The sequence below is a fragment of the Pelobates fuscus genome, chromosome 2, assembly GCF_036172605.1.
Source record: "Pelobates fuscus isolate aPelFus1 chromosome 2, aPelFus1.pri, whole genome shotgun sequence".
Taxonomy (NCBI): Eukaryota; Metazoa; Chordata; class Amphibia; order Anura; family Pelobatidae; genus Pelobates; species Pelobates fuscus.
In genome coordinates this window covers 150,509,448-150,526,356 of record NC_086318.1, presented here as the reverse complement: position 1 = coordinate 150,526,356, position 16,909 = coordinate 150,509,448, and the positions used below count along the sequence as shown (strand labels likewise).

Below are 16,909 nucleotides of genomic sequence, written 5' to 3'. Positions count from 1 at the left end.
GCTGTGTAAATCACATGCAGGGAGGTGTGGCTTGATCTGCATAAACAAAGTGATTGAACTCCTAAATGGCAGGGAACTGAGCAGTGAGACTGCAGGAGCATGATCTATACACCAAAACAGCCTAATTAAGCTAAAGTTGTTTTGGTGAGTATAGTGTCCCTTTAACAAAGTCTTTGACTGCAAAAGGGAATAAGACAAAACTACTGACCTCTCAATACAGTCTGGTTATTTATCCTGATTCACACCGTCACACCCTTTCTATTTAAAATCACATGTATCTCTTTACTAAGGTGAGCATGATAACTGACCAGTTTCTTATCTTCGTTATCACCTTGTTGGCAGTGCAGCTTTGGCAATGAATATCATAAAATGAGTGAAATGGAATATATAATGTACTCTTATCAAGGCATACTCACCTCCGCACTAGAATGCATAATTGCAGTACATGAGCAGAGCTCAGTTTAGATGAGTTATTAAAATGAACCTGTCATCACAGAGATAGGTGATGTATTCAATGTAAAATTTTGAGATATTAACTCAACTTCCCTTTATCCAGCATTGCCATGCTTTCACCTTCCAGAGTATTACTGTTCTGTAACACCCACCTACCACCCCATCCTCCACCTGCTCTCTTTTTTTGATTTTCACTGCTAGAGGATCCTTCCGCCAGCCTCCACTGTGACGATGACACTCTGGCTTCAATGCCAGCATCTGAATTTCAGTCACTTCATTCCTATCCTTCCCAGCCAGCATAAGCAGCATCAGCTAGGTAGTTACCATAGCAAACATAAGAGCACACACTGTGATTGCTAAGTCTGGAAAGCAAATGGACCTGTGGTCTGCTCTCCCTGTCAGTCAATTGATTGACAGTTGGGGGGAAAAAAAAAACTATTTTTAAATGGCTGTTCTCACAATCTCTACATGCTCTATAAAACCTGCTAATAGATAGATTGACCTATGTGCTCTTTAAAAGAGCATACGTTAGATCAGTGGTAGTCAACCTTTTTCTACCTACCGCCCACTAATGCATCTTTTTGGTTGAAAAAATTTTCTTACCGCCCACCAGTTTTCGCGCAAATGCGGAATATTTTTAAGAAAGGAGGGTGTTTTTTAAAAAAATAAATGTACGTACATTTATCTTTTTATTTCTACTTAATGCAGGTTTATAAGGTTTTTAACTTTATAACGTTTAACGAGAAAACAATAAAGTAAATTGAAATTACCTTTACTAGTGATTAATGAGATCCTTGAGGTTGATGCTGCGAGACTAAATATTTGATATCTGGTTCGATTTTCATAAGGAACAAACGAAGGTCTCTTTCAGTGATATTCAGACAACTTCTCTGTTTGCGCATAATATGATTTCTCATTTGTGCGTCAGCTCATCTCCTCTCCCTCCTCAATTCCCCTCCCCACCTTTTTTTCCCCTTTTTTCTATTTTTTAACCGTCCTTATAGCAATGCCCAGTAGGAAGGCTGAGCTAGGTAGCCCACTTACTATAGTCCACTATAACAGACAGGCACACATACAAGACACACACACAAAGACACACACACACACACACACACACATACAGACACACACACAAGACATATACATACAAACAGACAGGCACACATACAAGACATACATAGACACACACATACAATGACACATACATACAAAGACAAGACACACATACGACACACACACACAAGACATACATACAGACACAGACAGACACATATACATACACACACAAAGACACAGACAGGCACACACACACAAGACACATACATACAAACAGACATGCACACACACATGCAGACACACACATAAGACATACATAGACACACACACATACAATGACACATACAAAGACAAGACACACACACATATATATACAGACAGACACACACACACAAGACATACATACAGACACAGACAGACACACATACATACACACACAAAGACACAGACAGACACACATACATACACACACACACAAAGACACAGACAGACACACATACATACACACACAAAGACACAGACAGGCACACACACACAAGACACATACATACAAACAGACATGCACACACACATGCAGACACACACATAAGACATACATAGACACATACAATGACACATACATACAAAGACAAGACACACACACACACACATATATATACAGACAGACACATACACACAAGACATACATACATACAAACAGACACACACAGATGCAGACATACATAGACACACATACAATGACACATACATACAAAGACAAGACACACATACATACATACAGACAGACACACACACATATACACAAGACATACATACAAAGACACATACAGACAGACAGACACACACACACACACACACAAGACATACCTACAAAGACACACACACAAACAAACACACACATTATATTTAAGTCACCCTCCTGTTTCCTACCTTTAAGGTGCAGGAGGGTGACTTTCCCTGGGGTCCAGTGGTGGCTCAGGTGGATGGGAGTCAGAGTTCCCACTCTGACTCCCTGGTGTTCCTCCCGCGCGGCTCTCAGTTTTAGCTGGGAGGAGTGACCGGGGAATCACTTCCTCCCAGCTCTGATGTCATCACAGGGGGCCCGGTCGCGCTGTTAAAGCGCCCAGCGCTGACCGGGCCCCCTTACAATCCGCATCCATCGGGTGGCCCTGACAGCATGGGCCACCCGATGGACACTTTGGAAGGCGGCCCCGGCGGTTTACCGGGCGGGCCGGAGCCGCAAATGGTCACGGCGGTACCCAGTCGCACGGGTACCGCCGGCTCACACCCGCCCGCCCGCACTATCAACCTGGAAATCCCTACCGCCCACCTGGAATCCTGAAACGCCCACTAGTGGGCGGTAGGGACCAGGTTGACGAACCATGCGTTAGATGAACCATGACAGGTAGTCTTTAAAGCAATTTTTTAAGTACTATAACCACTATAGCCTATAGTACAACAATTAAAGACTGCCAACACTACGCTAAGTTGTTCTCGGTGCTCGCCTCCCATCACTACCACACAAACTTACAAAGATAACATAGATGTGAAATATATCATTATATCAGAGGTGGGATTTGTTTGCTAGAAGTGTCCTAATTAATAAAAAATGGAATCACATAAACCAAAAGGATGGCACTAAACTACTGATTGCATCATGACAACTGAAATATGCCGTAATGATATGGTGCTTTCACTGTCCCTTTAATTTACTAAACTTTCTGTATTACAATAATACCTATATGCTCACTAAGGCCCTCATTTAATATTGTTGTATAAGCTTTCCAAATGATTTAATATTTTTGGATAAACTGTTCAAATTATTTAAAGAAATATTAACCTCTTTTAAACAAATTGCAAATCTTAAAAGTATGTGCAAAGGAATTAGCGACACGAGGATGTCTGACTATATCAGTGGCACTAGTGGATTCTATTATTTGAACTGTGTGCCATCAATATGTCTCATTCTAATTATTAACAATGCTTATCTAGGTCAAATCTATTAAATGTTTGCTCCATTGGTGGTGATTTTTCAAATCATATCGTTCTAGAACATTCATGCACAAAGGTTAAAATAATATACATATTTGAGATTTGTGTGCTAATCTGTACGTACTTGATACTGTCCGTATGGGTTTTATATTCCATAACAGTGTTGGGTGGCAAATTCAGGACTCTTCGCAAAGTGTCTCGGATTCGAGCTGTGGTTGCTTGGTCACTCGCAGTTTTGTTCCAAATAGAGATTATGTCCTCCTTCAAATTGATTGGAAGCAGCAGTTAACAGGTTATTCCTCTCCGACAGCATTATACAACACTTCACACAACTTGCCCACTGTGGTTTACTTGAATTTGCTTTAGCAGCAGTAATAAGCTGAGAAACATGTATCAGTGCGGCTCAAGCAAACATCTGCTTTTGCAAGCTGCCAGAGGACAGAAGCTGGACTAATCCCTGATTACAGGCAAGAAGTCAACAGTGGCATCCAGGCACCATAAATGATTTTCATGACCAGAGTGTTAAAAAATGAAATAAATAAAACATCACTTTAAAAAAAAAAAAAAAAAAAAAAAAAAAGATATTATGTGAGGACCCATTTATTTTAGTCTGCCAATAGCTGCCTCAATACATTTATGGCAAGAAAATAGTTTAAATGTAATGCACTAGCTACAGGTACTTACTTATGTGTACACACATGCCCCACTGGCATTCTTTGGCACATGGCCTACAAGCATTCTAGGATAGATTACAGAAGATGCCGTTGAGGAACATGCATGTTTGCGTACATAGTTTGTGTGTGGAATAAAAACCTGAGGTTACAAAAACACTTTAATATATTTCCCAATACAAAAAATTCTGCTGCAGATTTGCTTTCAAAATACAAATGAATCTTATGTTTAAGTCAACATGCACCTATTATAGGTGCAGGGTCTATTGTAATTGTATTTAGGGAATGTCTTGTGTTTTCCCTATGTGGCTGTGGAAGCCTGTGCCGCACCACCTATTGGTGGCAACAATTATGTGCACTACCTGAATACCAAGGCTTGTTAATTTACATATTCAGGTAGATTTGCATATTATGGTTTAAGGAGCCAGGGGACATATTTCGGGTTAGCCTCTGTCTTCCACACCCCTTTATAAATATTGTATTATTATGAGTGCCTGCACGATTCTCCATATGATTTTGTTATATATAATGGATTGAGTGTGTCACCATAAGTTTAATATAAAGTGAATAGAGGCTAATCCTTAGTGAAAAATGAAGTAAAGGGTGCTAGTTCCATTGGGAACTGTGTGTCATGTCTGCTTTGTTTGTGGATTCTAGTAGCAGAGTCTCTGGATCTGCTTGCTTGTTGCACTAGTCCCTGGTTCTTAGGACATACTAAGAAATCACTAGGTCAGACAGCAACAAGTGCCTTTGTAAAGGCAGTAGTTGAAAGCAGGACAGGCAGAGGGGTTGGCACCTGCATGGGAAATGGATCATGGGCAGAGGGGTTGATATCTGCCTGAGAGGACCTTCTGGAGGCCAACCCAGCTGGGGTAGCTGTAGCTGCTGGCTTGACCTTCCGTTTTTGGTAATGGTCTTTGCTGGCAGATCTACATTCCCAGTGGTATTTTGTCAGAGTTTTCATTGACATTTATATTTCTCACCTGGAAACGAACGGAGACAACTGCACCACATATCTCTTCTCCAACCATAAACTGCTCTCCCAGCATTGCTAGGATCAGGTTTTCCCAGCAGCGTGATGCCAAACCTTTGCGCAAACGGATAATCCATTTCCCACCATTTTTATTTGCATCATCCTACAGAGAACATGGATAAGATATATGAATAGACAAACGTGAATGAATGCTGGCACTCAACCGGCTTTGTGGTGCCGGTATTGAGGTTACCCACCAAAAAAACATAAATTTTGCTTACCGAAAATTTCTTTTTCCTGAAGATTAGAGGCAGTGCTTACACCATAGGGATATCCAATCTGGAGGGAAAAAACAGGCAGGCAAATCTCCAAACATTTTAACCCCTCCCCTAATTACCTCCTTTCCAATAAGTAGCAGCTCCTCCTGATCATCCCCAGACAATACATAAGCCAAATAGCTGCAAAATTACTGAGTTTATTAGAAAAAGGGGCGGGAATTGTAGCACTGCCTCTAATCTTCAGGAAAAAGAAATTTTCGGTAAGCAAAATTTATGTTTTTCCTTTCAGATTAGAGGCAGTGCTTACACCATAGGGATATAATAAAGCAGATCCTGAGGGCGGGTTTCAGTTCACTACTGCTTGAAGCACCCTGCGCCCAAAAGCTGCATACTCCGAGGCCAGTATGTCCCACTTGTAGTGTCTTGAGAACGAATGGAGAGAGGACCGAATAGCAGCTGAACAAATTCGAGACGGAGAAGCAGCTGCACGCAGAGCCCATGACGGCGAAACAGCTCTAGTAGAATGTGCCTTTATAGGGCCTGCAAATTCCGTGCTACTCTTAGAATAAGATAACAGAATACAATCCTTCAGCCATCTAGCCAGAGAACTCTTCGAAACCAACATACCTTTTCTTTGTGCCTATGAACAAGACAAACATACTGATATCCTACCGGAAGGATTCCGTAGCTTTTAGATATTGCCAAAGACATATCTTTAAGTCTAAGCAGTGAAAATTACTTACCAAGGCATTAGACGGATTCCGACAAACGGTCGGCAAAACCACTTCTCGGTTGACATTGGCAACAGAAAAAACTTTAGTGATACCTGAAGGATCGAGCTTCAGAACCTCCTTGTCCTGATGAAAACCAAAAAGGGAAAATACTCCCGAAGCGCTCGGATCTCACATACTCTTTTAGCTGACGAATAGCCACCAAAAAAAAACGGTATCCAACGAAAACATCTTCAGGGAAACTTCTTCCAATGGTTCAACAGGCGGTACTCAAAGCGCGGAAAGGACCAAATTCAGATCCCAGGGAGGACAGGCTTCCCTAACAAAGGGCACCAAACGTGTCAGAGCTCTGAAGAACCTTGAAATCAGAAAATTCGAGGTGAAACATCTGAGGGAGAAGAAACTGATAGCAGAAACATGTAATCTAAATGAAGCAGGATTAAGACCTTTGCAAATCCCATCTGACGGAAGCATAGAATCTTCTGGATGGACGCGGAAACAGGGTTGACTTCAAACCTACAACACCACTGAAAAAACTTCCAAATCCTAACGTAGAACCTTGAAGTAGATTCCTTGTAAGATGCCAAAAAAAATTTTTTATAACTTCAGGATCCAGACCTTTACTCTCTAAAATCTGGAGTTCAGAAACCAGGCCGTCAAACGGAATCTCCGAAGGGCCGGAAGAGGCACCATGGCGTCCTCTAGAATTACTCCTGAAAGAGGAAGCTTCCAAAAGGTGGCCCCCGGAAAGTTCAGGAGAACCGAGAACCAACTTCTTCTTGGCCACCATGGAAGGATTAGGATAATACTTACATTTTCCAGCCTTACTTTTTGAAGTATTCTGGGAAGAAACACTACTGGCGGGAAGATATATGCCAGGTTGAACTTCCATGGTACTGACAGGGAATCTATGAAATCCGGCCTGTCTGCTGGATTTAGGGATGCAAAACGTCTTGTCTTCCTGTTCACTCTGGATGCCATCAGGACTATCTCTGGAACACCGAAGCGGTCTGTGACGAACTTGAAAGTTCTGCATGACAGGGACCAATCTGCTTGTTTCAAATGATGCCTGCTCAGGGCATCTGCCACCACATTGAACTTTCCTAAAATGTGAACTGCAGAGATTGACATAAGGTGCACTTCTGCCCACAGCATGATTATTGAACAAAGGCTTTCTAATCTTGTTGATCTCGTACCTCCCTGTTTGTTCAAATATGCCACTGCCGTTCGATTGTCTGAACGAATTTGAACATGTTGATCTTTGATGAGAAACTGAAACGCCAAGAGTGCCATCCATACGGCCTTTAATTCCCTGAAGTTCGAGGAACTTCTCATATCCTTCTCTTGCCAGGACTCCTGCTTCTTTATGTCTCCCAGATGGGCCCCCCAGCCCAGCGCAGAGGCGTCTGTTGTTATGATAGTGAAGGACTTCATCCGGAATGACAGACCCTCGTGGAGGAATCGAGAAAATGTCCACCACTGCAGACTTTTCAAAGTTAGATCGTTAAACCTCATCAGCCCATCTAGGCCGAGATCCTGTCGATACCAGACTTGCAGAATGTTTCTTTGTAGAGGTCTCATTCTGGCTTTTGCCCAACCGACTGCCGGGATTGAGGCTGTAAACAGACCCAGCAAGCACCTGGCTTCTCTGATTGAAAACACACTTTTTTCTCTGAGATTCCGGATTAACCGCTTGATCTTTAGTATCTTCTCTTCTGGCAGGAATAACTTCATCGCGATAGAATCCAAAATTAGACCCAAGAACTGGATCCTTTGAACTGGCACTAGTTCCGATTTGTTGAAATTTATTAGCCAGCCATGCTTTTCCAGCGATTTGATGGCTGTCCCCAGGTCTAACTGTAGTTGAACTTGGGACTCTGCAATGAACAGCCAGTCGTCCAAATATGGAATGACAGCGATGCCCATACCTCTTAGAAAAGCTGAAACTACTATTAGAAGCTTTGTGAATACTCTGGGCGTTGATGACAGGCCGAAAGGCAGTGCTCTGAATTGGTAATGTTTGGTTACCGATTGGCAGCACACCGCAACCGTAGAAAACTTTTGCTGGATTCTGCTATGGGTACATGAAGATAGGCATCTTTCAAATCCAGGGACGCAAACCAACTTTATGGGTGAATAAGCAGAGCAGCTGACTTTACTGTTTCCATGACGAATTTCTTTTTGATAATCCGCTGGTTTATGGCCTTTAGGTCTAGGATAGGTCTGAACGAACCATCTGGTTTTGGCACCAAGAAAAATCTTGAATAGGTGCCTTGATGTCTTTCCTTTAGAGGAACTTCTTCCACCACTCTTTGTAGTAACAGAGTCGATACTTCCCGCATCAGAGGGAGTTCCATATCTAGAGAATGAATCTCGGAACATAGAAACATGTTCTTTGGGGCTTGTGATAATTCTAGAGCGTATCCGTGCTCCATCACTGTAAGGACCCAGCGATCCGATGTTGTCTCTTTCCAGTGCTCTAGGAAGTGACTCAACCTTCCACCTACAGGCCTGGCGTCATCATTTTTTATTTCTCTTGGCAGTAAACCTTTCCTTCTTCCTATAATCAAAGGCTCTTTTCTGTTGACCCTTGAAATAGTTTCTACGAAAGGAACTTCTAAATGAGGGAAGTGTCTCTGCGTTACGGCTTCTAAACTGCTTCCTATATGATACTGGTAAAGCTTTCCTTCCTTCCTTCATCTGTTTCAACAACTCATCCAGTTTTGAACCGAAAAGTCTACCTGGTTCAAAAGACAGTTCACACAGTGAATTATTAGATGCCGCATCTGCTGACCAATTTCTAAGCCAAAGCGCTCTTCTGGCGACTGTTGAAATACCTATATTCTTGGCCGATAATTTCAGGCTTTCTGCAGAGGCATCCACTTTTCTAGTTCTTCCAACCAAGTTTATGGGCCTTGGTAACGGATGACCCCGTAATCAAAGCTTTAGCTTGGGCTGCAGAAGAGATGAACAACATCTTTAAGGAGGAGTCCATGCGTTTATCCATGACCTCCTTGAGCCCGCTTGAATCTCCAATTGGTAATGTAGTCTTCTTACCTATTTGAGCAATAGGAACGCCCACTACAGGGATAGTATCCAGCTTACAGTCTTGTTCCGCTTCTATGGAAAAGAGAGATTTAAAAACTGTCTAGCCAATAAACAGCATGTGACTTGGGAATTTTCCAATCCTTTAAATCAACTCCCCAATCTGTGGGTGAAAAAGAAACCTATTGGACTTCTACCCTGTTTCCTCAAGTTCAAATGCCACTGCACTTCTTTAATCAATACCCCAAATGGATTCTACTGGGAATGCAGATTCCTCATTTGATGAGACACTGCTGAATTATCGCCATACTCAGAACCACTAGTTCCAAACTAGAATCGGAACTTCCCAAGATCTTAGGCTTTGTTAGCATGTATAACAATCTGAGAATCCTGGGCAACCGAAGCCTGGATTGTCTGTAATGCTGCTGACCACATATCCACAACTGTTTGCTGCATACTTTGTTGCAACCAGCTGATAAAGTGGACATTTCTGTTCTTTGTGCTTCCTCTGAAGCTTCTTTGAACACACAGAGCAAAGTTTCCTTTTTACAACCATCTGGCATAAGATGGCCACACACAGAGCACATTAAATGCTTGGCTAGATGTACATTTCCCCTTCTCAGCAACTTTATCCAATTTTTCAGGATTATATACTGGGAACAGAAAACAAGGGAAAATAAACAAAAATTTTCCCTAAAGATTCAGGCTAGAACCATTTAAATAAAAACTTAACCAGTCTTACCTTAAATGGCCTGAGAGTGTGTTGGAGGGCAGGTGAGAAACACACTTTGCAACCGTTCTGAGAGCTCCTGGCAAACAGAGGTTGCTGCTGGTAATGCTCCTTTTAAGTCCTGTAACCAAACAAAAACGCCAAGTTCAAATTTGGCGCCTGAATCCAGGTTCGCATTGCGCATGTGCATAGCGCTCTGCGACTCCCTGGTGGAACGCAACGCAACCTGTGTGTGCGTTCCACCGACAGGACCTCCCAGCCGACGCACGCCTGCGTCCTTCGTCAGACCGGCACCTGGCACGGCAAGAGACGGAATAAATTCTGAGGGACCACGCCGTCCGGCGTGTTAAACGCTACTTACCCGAACATCAAGGAAGCAGAGCCTCCCGAGCCTCAGCCCTTCTCACCTGCTTCCTGGAGAACCTTCCTGCATAACCTCCCCTGCCGAAGGCAGGCAAAGAACTGGGGATGATCAGGAGGAGCTGCTACTTATTGGAAAGGAGGTAATTAGGGGAGGGGTTAAAATGTTTGGAGATTTGCCTGCCTGTTTTTTCCCTCCAGATTGGATATCCCTATGGTGTAAGCACTGCCTCTAATCTGATAGGAAAAAAAACCTTCTAGCCAAATCCTAAAATATAAAATAACATCACACTCAAATTTAATTTAAAGGTAAGTTTCCTTTTGTTTACTTGAAAAAATATATTGCCAAAAAATAGTTTCAGCCTGAAGTCGTAAATGTAAATATCACGAAGAGCAAATGCAGCGTTTAGAGGCCGTCTGAGGAGTGGCCACTAAAGGTGTTCCAAGGCAGTAATGTAAACATTGCCTTTTTCTCAAGAGGCACAGTTTACAGCAAAAAAAAACAACTGCAAAGACAGGCTATAGACACCAGAACAACTACATTAAGCTGTAGTTGTTCTGGTGACTATAGTGTTACTTAAAAACTAAAACTGTTGCTTAACATTTAATCAGAAAAGCTGTGTGTGGGGATCCTTAAAACTAACAAAACAAAAACAGACACATTGCAATTTCCCTCTGATCAGTAAAACGAGGTACATGCCTATATGTTGTTATTTTTCTAAACACCATAAAAACTACATGTCATTGTAGTTGTTGTTGTGGAGCATGCTGAATCTCCTGAGTCAATAAATGTATTGTTTGATTTGGCCTAAGATCAGTTCAGACCAGAATTACAGGCTCCTTACTAGAGGAATTAATGGTTTGGAAAATGAGAATGATGTAAAAGAGATGTGGGTGAAATAGGACACAGAGAAAGGAAATGTGAAGCACAGGTAATAAGGTGCCGCATACTTTACAGGGTTACTCCAACTGTTATGATCACTTCTGCTTTTAGTGGTAGTTTCTGCTTGAAATGCATTTACAGAGAAGTATGCACTTGTATGCTTGTTTGCATCTTGTAATAACTAATAGTGTTAGCCTATATTCAAATAATCATATTAGAAAGCACTTATGAAATATTGACTCCAATATGGTAGCATTTAAGATCAAATTAAAGGAACACTATAAGGTCAGGAACACAAACATGTATTCCTGACCCTATAGCGCTAAAAACAATACCTACTCCCCCCCCCCCATATCTCTCACCAAATATAGTAAAATCTTTATTCCAGTCTGCTGGTGCTGGCTCTGCCCCTGATCTGCCTTGCTTGGCTGACATCATCAGAAGTAATTATGTCTGCCAATCACAATGCTTTCTCATAGGAAAGCATTGGATTAGCTGAGATTGCCAGGAGGTGGGCCGGGGCAGAGCCAAACACCACTCTGGCTAATCAGTATGTTTCACGGAGATCCATTGAATCAATGCATCACTTTGAGGAAATTTTAGTGTCTCTATGGGTTGAGACACGGAATGTCAGTGCTGCACCCCAGGAAGCACCACTAGAAGCCATCTGACGAGTGGCGAAATGAGGTGTCCCACTGCTGTAAAGTAAAGCAAAAAGCAAAAAGCCTGCAGGGACTTACTATACTTACCAGAACAAGTACATTAACCCCTTAAGGACACATGACATGTGTGACACGTCATGATTCCCTTTTATTCCAGAAGCTTGGTCCTTAAGGGGTTAAGCTGTATTTGTTCTGGTGACTATAGTGTCCCTTTAAAAAAAAATAAATAATTATGAGCTTTACAAAAGTGCTTAATTTTAAAAAAGCAAATTTCAATAGGATAAGTGCATCTTTCAAACAAATTGACTTACAGTGAGCTTTTTACTGGCAAAGCACAGAGGATAAATGGAAGTTCTTGAAACAAACTCTACAAAATAATGTTCTAACTAATGTGCTTTAACGGTTAATTGAAGGTTCCCTTCCATCTTATTTTATAATAGTGTAAATTTCAAGAGAAATTTTAACTTTTACAAAAGTCCTAAAAATGATTCTATGAAAAGCATTGGAGTGGCAGATAGGTTGATTTGTAATGGCAGAAAATCACTTCATCATTCTGTTTAAAAAGCATTAGTCGGGTGACTGCCAAAACAGATAGTGGTGATGGAATTAATCTAGAGATATTATTTTATAAAGAAAAGCTTGTTTTATTTAACATCTATACAATGTTTATCTTACTTGTTTAAACCGGACGACCAGTTAAACTTAACTTCTCCTTTATCCTAATAAGTAACTGTATTTTTTCAGTTATAATTCTGCAGAAAGGCACTCCATCTTTCTTGAGTGGCGTAATGGCATAATTCAGACAATAAATTCATTGGTTAAAAACTTGGCATCATGCCCATAATCTGTCATTCTCAACTGAATATGGTCTATCATGCCCACTTACTGATAACCATAACTTTCTAACCGGGCTTTATCAATGAACCTTTAGATTCTTAAACAGGCATTCAACTCTTTTTGCAAAAAACAAAACCCTCAGGTCGGCTGATGATGTACTGGATCTATTGAGGGTAGACAACATACTAAACTGGAATGGTTTTTGTACTTAAACACTTTTATGGATCGCTCTCTCCAAGGGCCTTCTTACAAAGGGAACTTGTTACCTGCTTAGAACAATACTACTTTCGTGACAAAGCATTAGCTTAGAGTACATCAAAATCAATACCAAAATTTCACAATTTCTGACAGGGTATGCAAACTTTTGAGCACAACTCTATCAGTCTATACTCGGTAGCAAATAGTTGTAAAAATGCATTTTATTTGTAAAAACAACTAAACAAATGTTACATTGTGCAGCAAAACATGTATTTCTAACTTCACAGTGTTACAGTAGCTGGTTCGATTCACAGAGCCCCTCAGAAGAAAAAAAAAAAGAGAGATTCTCATCTGGCTGAAATCATCAATACTGATAATCTCAGTCATTCCAAAAGCTTGCCCATAGAGAAGTATTGGAGGGCTGGTGTGCTGTGCTAATCAGCATCTCCTCAATGCATCTCTATGGGGAACGTTCAGTATATTTATTTTAAGCATTAAGCATCAGTCCAGTAAACTTTTCATTTCTCAGCAGAGGCAGTGATTACACTGCTGAGACTGCAAAGACAGTCTCTTTGCCCAATAAGCATAACATTGAGCTGTAATTGTTATGGTGTTTAGATAGTCCCTTTAATGATTATTTGCAAAATAAAACCAAGGCAAATGAAACAAACAAAAAGAGACCCAGATATGCTATAGTATTATGGTTTTGGCCCTCGGGTCATTCTTCATATGTCATGAAATGCTTTGAAAACCTTTTGAAATTTATGTTACCACTGACCCGGTCTCCATATGGCACCTTACCTCCCACATTGGTTTGATGCCTTCTTTGAAAAGGTGGAAGTCACTATGTCCTGTTAGGTCCCCAGGACGTACCATATGACTGTAGAATCTCCAGAACTGTTCAACCTGTCAAGTGACACAGAAATATCAGCAGTTGCTTTCTAACAAAAAAAATAAATAATAAATACAAATTTTATACTAATATGATTTTAAAACTATATGGGTTAAAGGAACAGTTTAGTCAAATTAAGATACCATAACAACTTCATCTAAATGAAGTTGCTGTGGTGCCAGGAGCCCTCCAGCGCACTCTTACCTCATGGGGTTAAAGCGGTTGCAAAGTTGCCTCCAGCACCGATCTAAACTTCCCCCCCAAAGAGGCATCTGGCTTGTGAAATTTCACTTTCAGGAAGCACGGAGCACTGCTGGCAAGGGGTGCCGCTGATTAGCTGAGTGGCACTCAAATTTCAGAAGCCGAATGCCGCCTTGGGGGGGAAGGAGGGGAGGAGAGTTGAGATCAGACCTACAGGCAATTATAGGGTTAAACCATTTGAGAACAGTTTAACACCTTGAGGTAAGAATGTGACAGAGGGTTTCCTGCCACCATAACAACTTAATTTAGATGAACTTGTTTTGGTGCCTGGAGTGTTCATTTAACTATTAACAGTACTTATTGTAATTTTATATTAAATATTTAATCCTGGAACAATGTTGTCATTTTTTTTGTCTATAATTAACATACCCAGTTTGGGTAATTACTCGGAAAAAAAGTCTAAAAGGATAATATAAGATAAAAAAAAAAGAAAATAAATTATAGATTGTTTTCTTTTTATGGAGGATTGTAATTAAAATGTATTTCATATGTTTACCTACCATTTTTAGAGGAAAATCTCTCTGAATGAGATGATTTCAATATACATGTAAACCTTGCGTGATACATGTTTTGGAGGTATTGAATTTGACTGAAACCGTATTTTAGTCCTTCCGTACATTTATTGGATGTGAGTGAATGTGTATAGTTGGTGTAACTTAAGCTTCATCTCTTTTGCACCACTATCTCATGTTCCATGATTAGAGTATCTGAAGAAATGACACTGACAAACATTATGTACTCACAGAGGCAAAGGTACCAATCTGTTTAATGTTCTGCTCGTAGCTTTGGGAGCTGGTTGGTCTTCCTGGCGTTCTGCGAGAGTACCAAAATGTGTAATTGTACTGCAAAGGGTGCTCAGCTGGTCCCGGAACAACAGTCTGAGAAAAATACAAATATACATATAAATATATATATCAGTTGGACATGTGGATGTTTATGTAAATCATGACTACCTGCACAACAGGCTGCATAGTGCTAATGTGTATTAAAGGAACACTCCAGGCAGTATAACCAATACAAAACACTGTAGTGGTTATGGTGCTTGAAGTGTCCTGGCACCCCTCATTCTAAGTAGTCAAACAATTTTAGAATAATTTAGAGAACTCCTGAGGGATCGCTCGTCAACTCAGTGATAGCCAGAAGAGAGCTTCCCGTCGCAGTACAGAGCTAGCTTATTGGCTGAGAACATCAACTGATCTAGCTAAGATAAACAGCTAAGCTTTACACTGCTAGGCTTAGCTCAGAGTAGAAAGCTTTCAGCCCTCAGTGATTTGTAGTGGTGATAAACACCATCTAGCAGATCCTAGGTAAAAAGTCATATCGTTCTAAAATGGTTTCACAACTTAGAGTGGGAAGCAGCAGGGCACTCCTGGCACCATGACAACTGCAGCCCACTTGCATGTCTAGAGTGTCCCTTTAACAAACTTTAAAGGGATACATACTCCTTACACCTAAAGCACTTTAGCTTGCAGATTTCAAAAGATGCAAGCTGTTTTTAGATATACCCCCAATAGAAAAAAAATCCATAATTAAATACATGGATTTTTTTTAAATTGGGGCATATCTACTAAACTATGATTATTTATTTAGTATTTTTGTAATGGAGTGTCCTTTTAATTGCAGCAAACCTTGGGACTTTCACAGCTTTCATCAGACTCACTCACAAAGTATGTAATGGAGTTTATCTTGTATTGGAAATAACAGAATTGTTGGTAATACCTTCTTTCTAGAGGTTCCTTGATTCTTGTCCTTGTCATTTTTTTCCTTCTCACTGTCTTTCTGTGTGCCATTCTCTTCATTCTGATCATGATCCCCACTGTCATCATCTTTCAAACTGGGGATATAGATTTAAACAAATAAAAGTCACAATTAGAGCATCATACTAGGGTGTGTTACTAGTTATTAAACCTTCAAACCAATGTATATTTCCAGATCAGCGTATCTCTGCGTATTTAACATATTATATTCCTATACTGAGAACTAGCAAATGTGTATTTCATATACCGAAATTTGCTTTAAACCAATATTATCTTTACAACATTCTCGTTCACTCGCACATCTCAAATATACATAACAATATAGTGGTTCAGTGATCCATGTCACATTGTGTTATGCTGGTGAACGTTGATATATTCCTACATACTGCTACCAGCACTATCCCATGCTGTTATGTGATGCAGAGCAGCTATTTGCCCAGTTGTGTCCTGGCACTTTACACTGTGTACATCTCACCAGCGACAATACTGGCCATGCTGCATGCTGGTGGGAGCAGTGATTTGCTCTCAGTATACACATCCTATATGTGCTGTTATATTCCTTCCCCCCATTGTGTTCTTATGACATGTGGTGAACACACATTCACTCAGGGCTGCCGGGCTGCGACTCACGCATCGAATTTGTTGTTCATCGTCGCTGTGCTCCACTCCAGGCCACTTCCGTTCCCACTACAGCATCTTCCCCGCAGCACGGATTGCTTCCTGGAGGAAGGCGGAACCCGGTGTGCTCAGAGCGTGTTTCCAGCCGAGGCGCTCAGAGCACAGCACACCGTGTCCTGCACGGGAAGTGGACTATTGGGTCAGCAGGTGGCTGTTTAGGCTCTAATACATGGAGCTGGTTACCTAGATACTGCCAGGCTCCCCGCGTGCTGGGTACTGCCAGGCTTCCCCGTGTGCTGCTTACTGTCTGCTATGGTTCCCTTATTACAGCTGAGCACCTTTGGGAGGTGTTTGCCACATATCAACAATAAGTCAGACCCCCAGGACAGAACTCATCTTCCAACATTCATCTTGCTGAGAAAAGTGCACCTCTTCGAATTTAAATTTTTACACTAAGTAGAGCTGTAGACCACTACGTTTATTTTGTATTCCCAAATTTGGTTATTCTAACA

At 41.1% G+C, this 16,909-nt stretch overlaps 1 protein-coding gene across 3 annotated transcripts in view; it reads right to left on the bottom strand.

Annotated features, from left to right (window-relative positions):
- The window catches only part of EIF4E2 (eukaryotic translation initiation factor 4E family member 2), a 32,851-nt gene extending 16,336 nt beyond the window's left edge, over positions 1 to 16,515 (bottom strand). For all 3 annotated transcript variants that reach the window (XM_063442826.1, XM_063442824.1, XM_063442825.1), the window contains exons 1-6: positions 16,410 to 16,515; positions 15,742 to 15,856; positions 14,766 to 14,900; positions 13,671 to 13,775; positions 5,156 to 5,308; positions 3,626 to 3,762 (exon numbers count right to left, since the gene is read on the bottom strand). In XM_063442826.1, coding sequence (XP_063298896.1) covers positions 3,626 to 3,762; positions 5,156 to 5,308; positions 13,671 to 13,775; positions 14,766 to 14,900; positions 15,742 to 15,856; positions 16,410 to 16,429 — 665 coding nt within the window. In that variant the 5' untranslated portion in view covers positions 16,430 to 16,515. The remainder of the gene's footprint in view (positions 1 to 3,625; positions 3,763 to 5,155; positions 5,309 to 13,670; positions 13,776 to 14,765; positions 14,901 to 15,741; positions 15,857 to 16,409) is intronic.
- Positions 16,516 to 16,909: the final 394 nt, after the last annotated feature.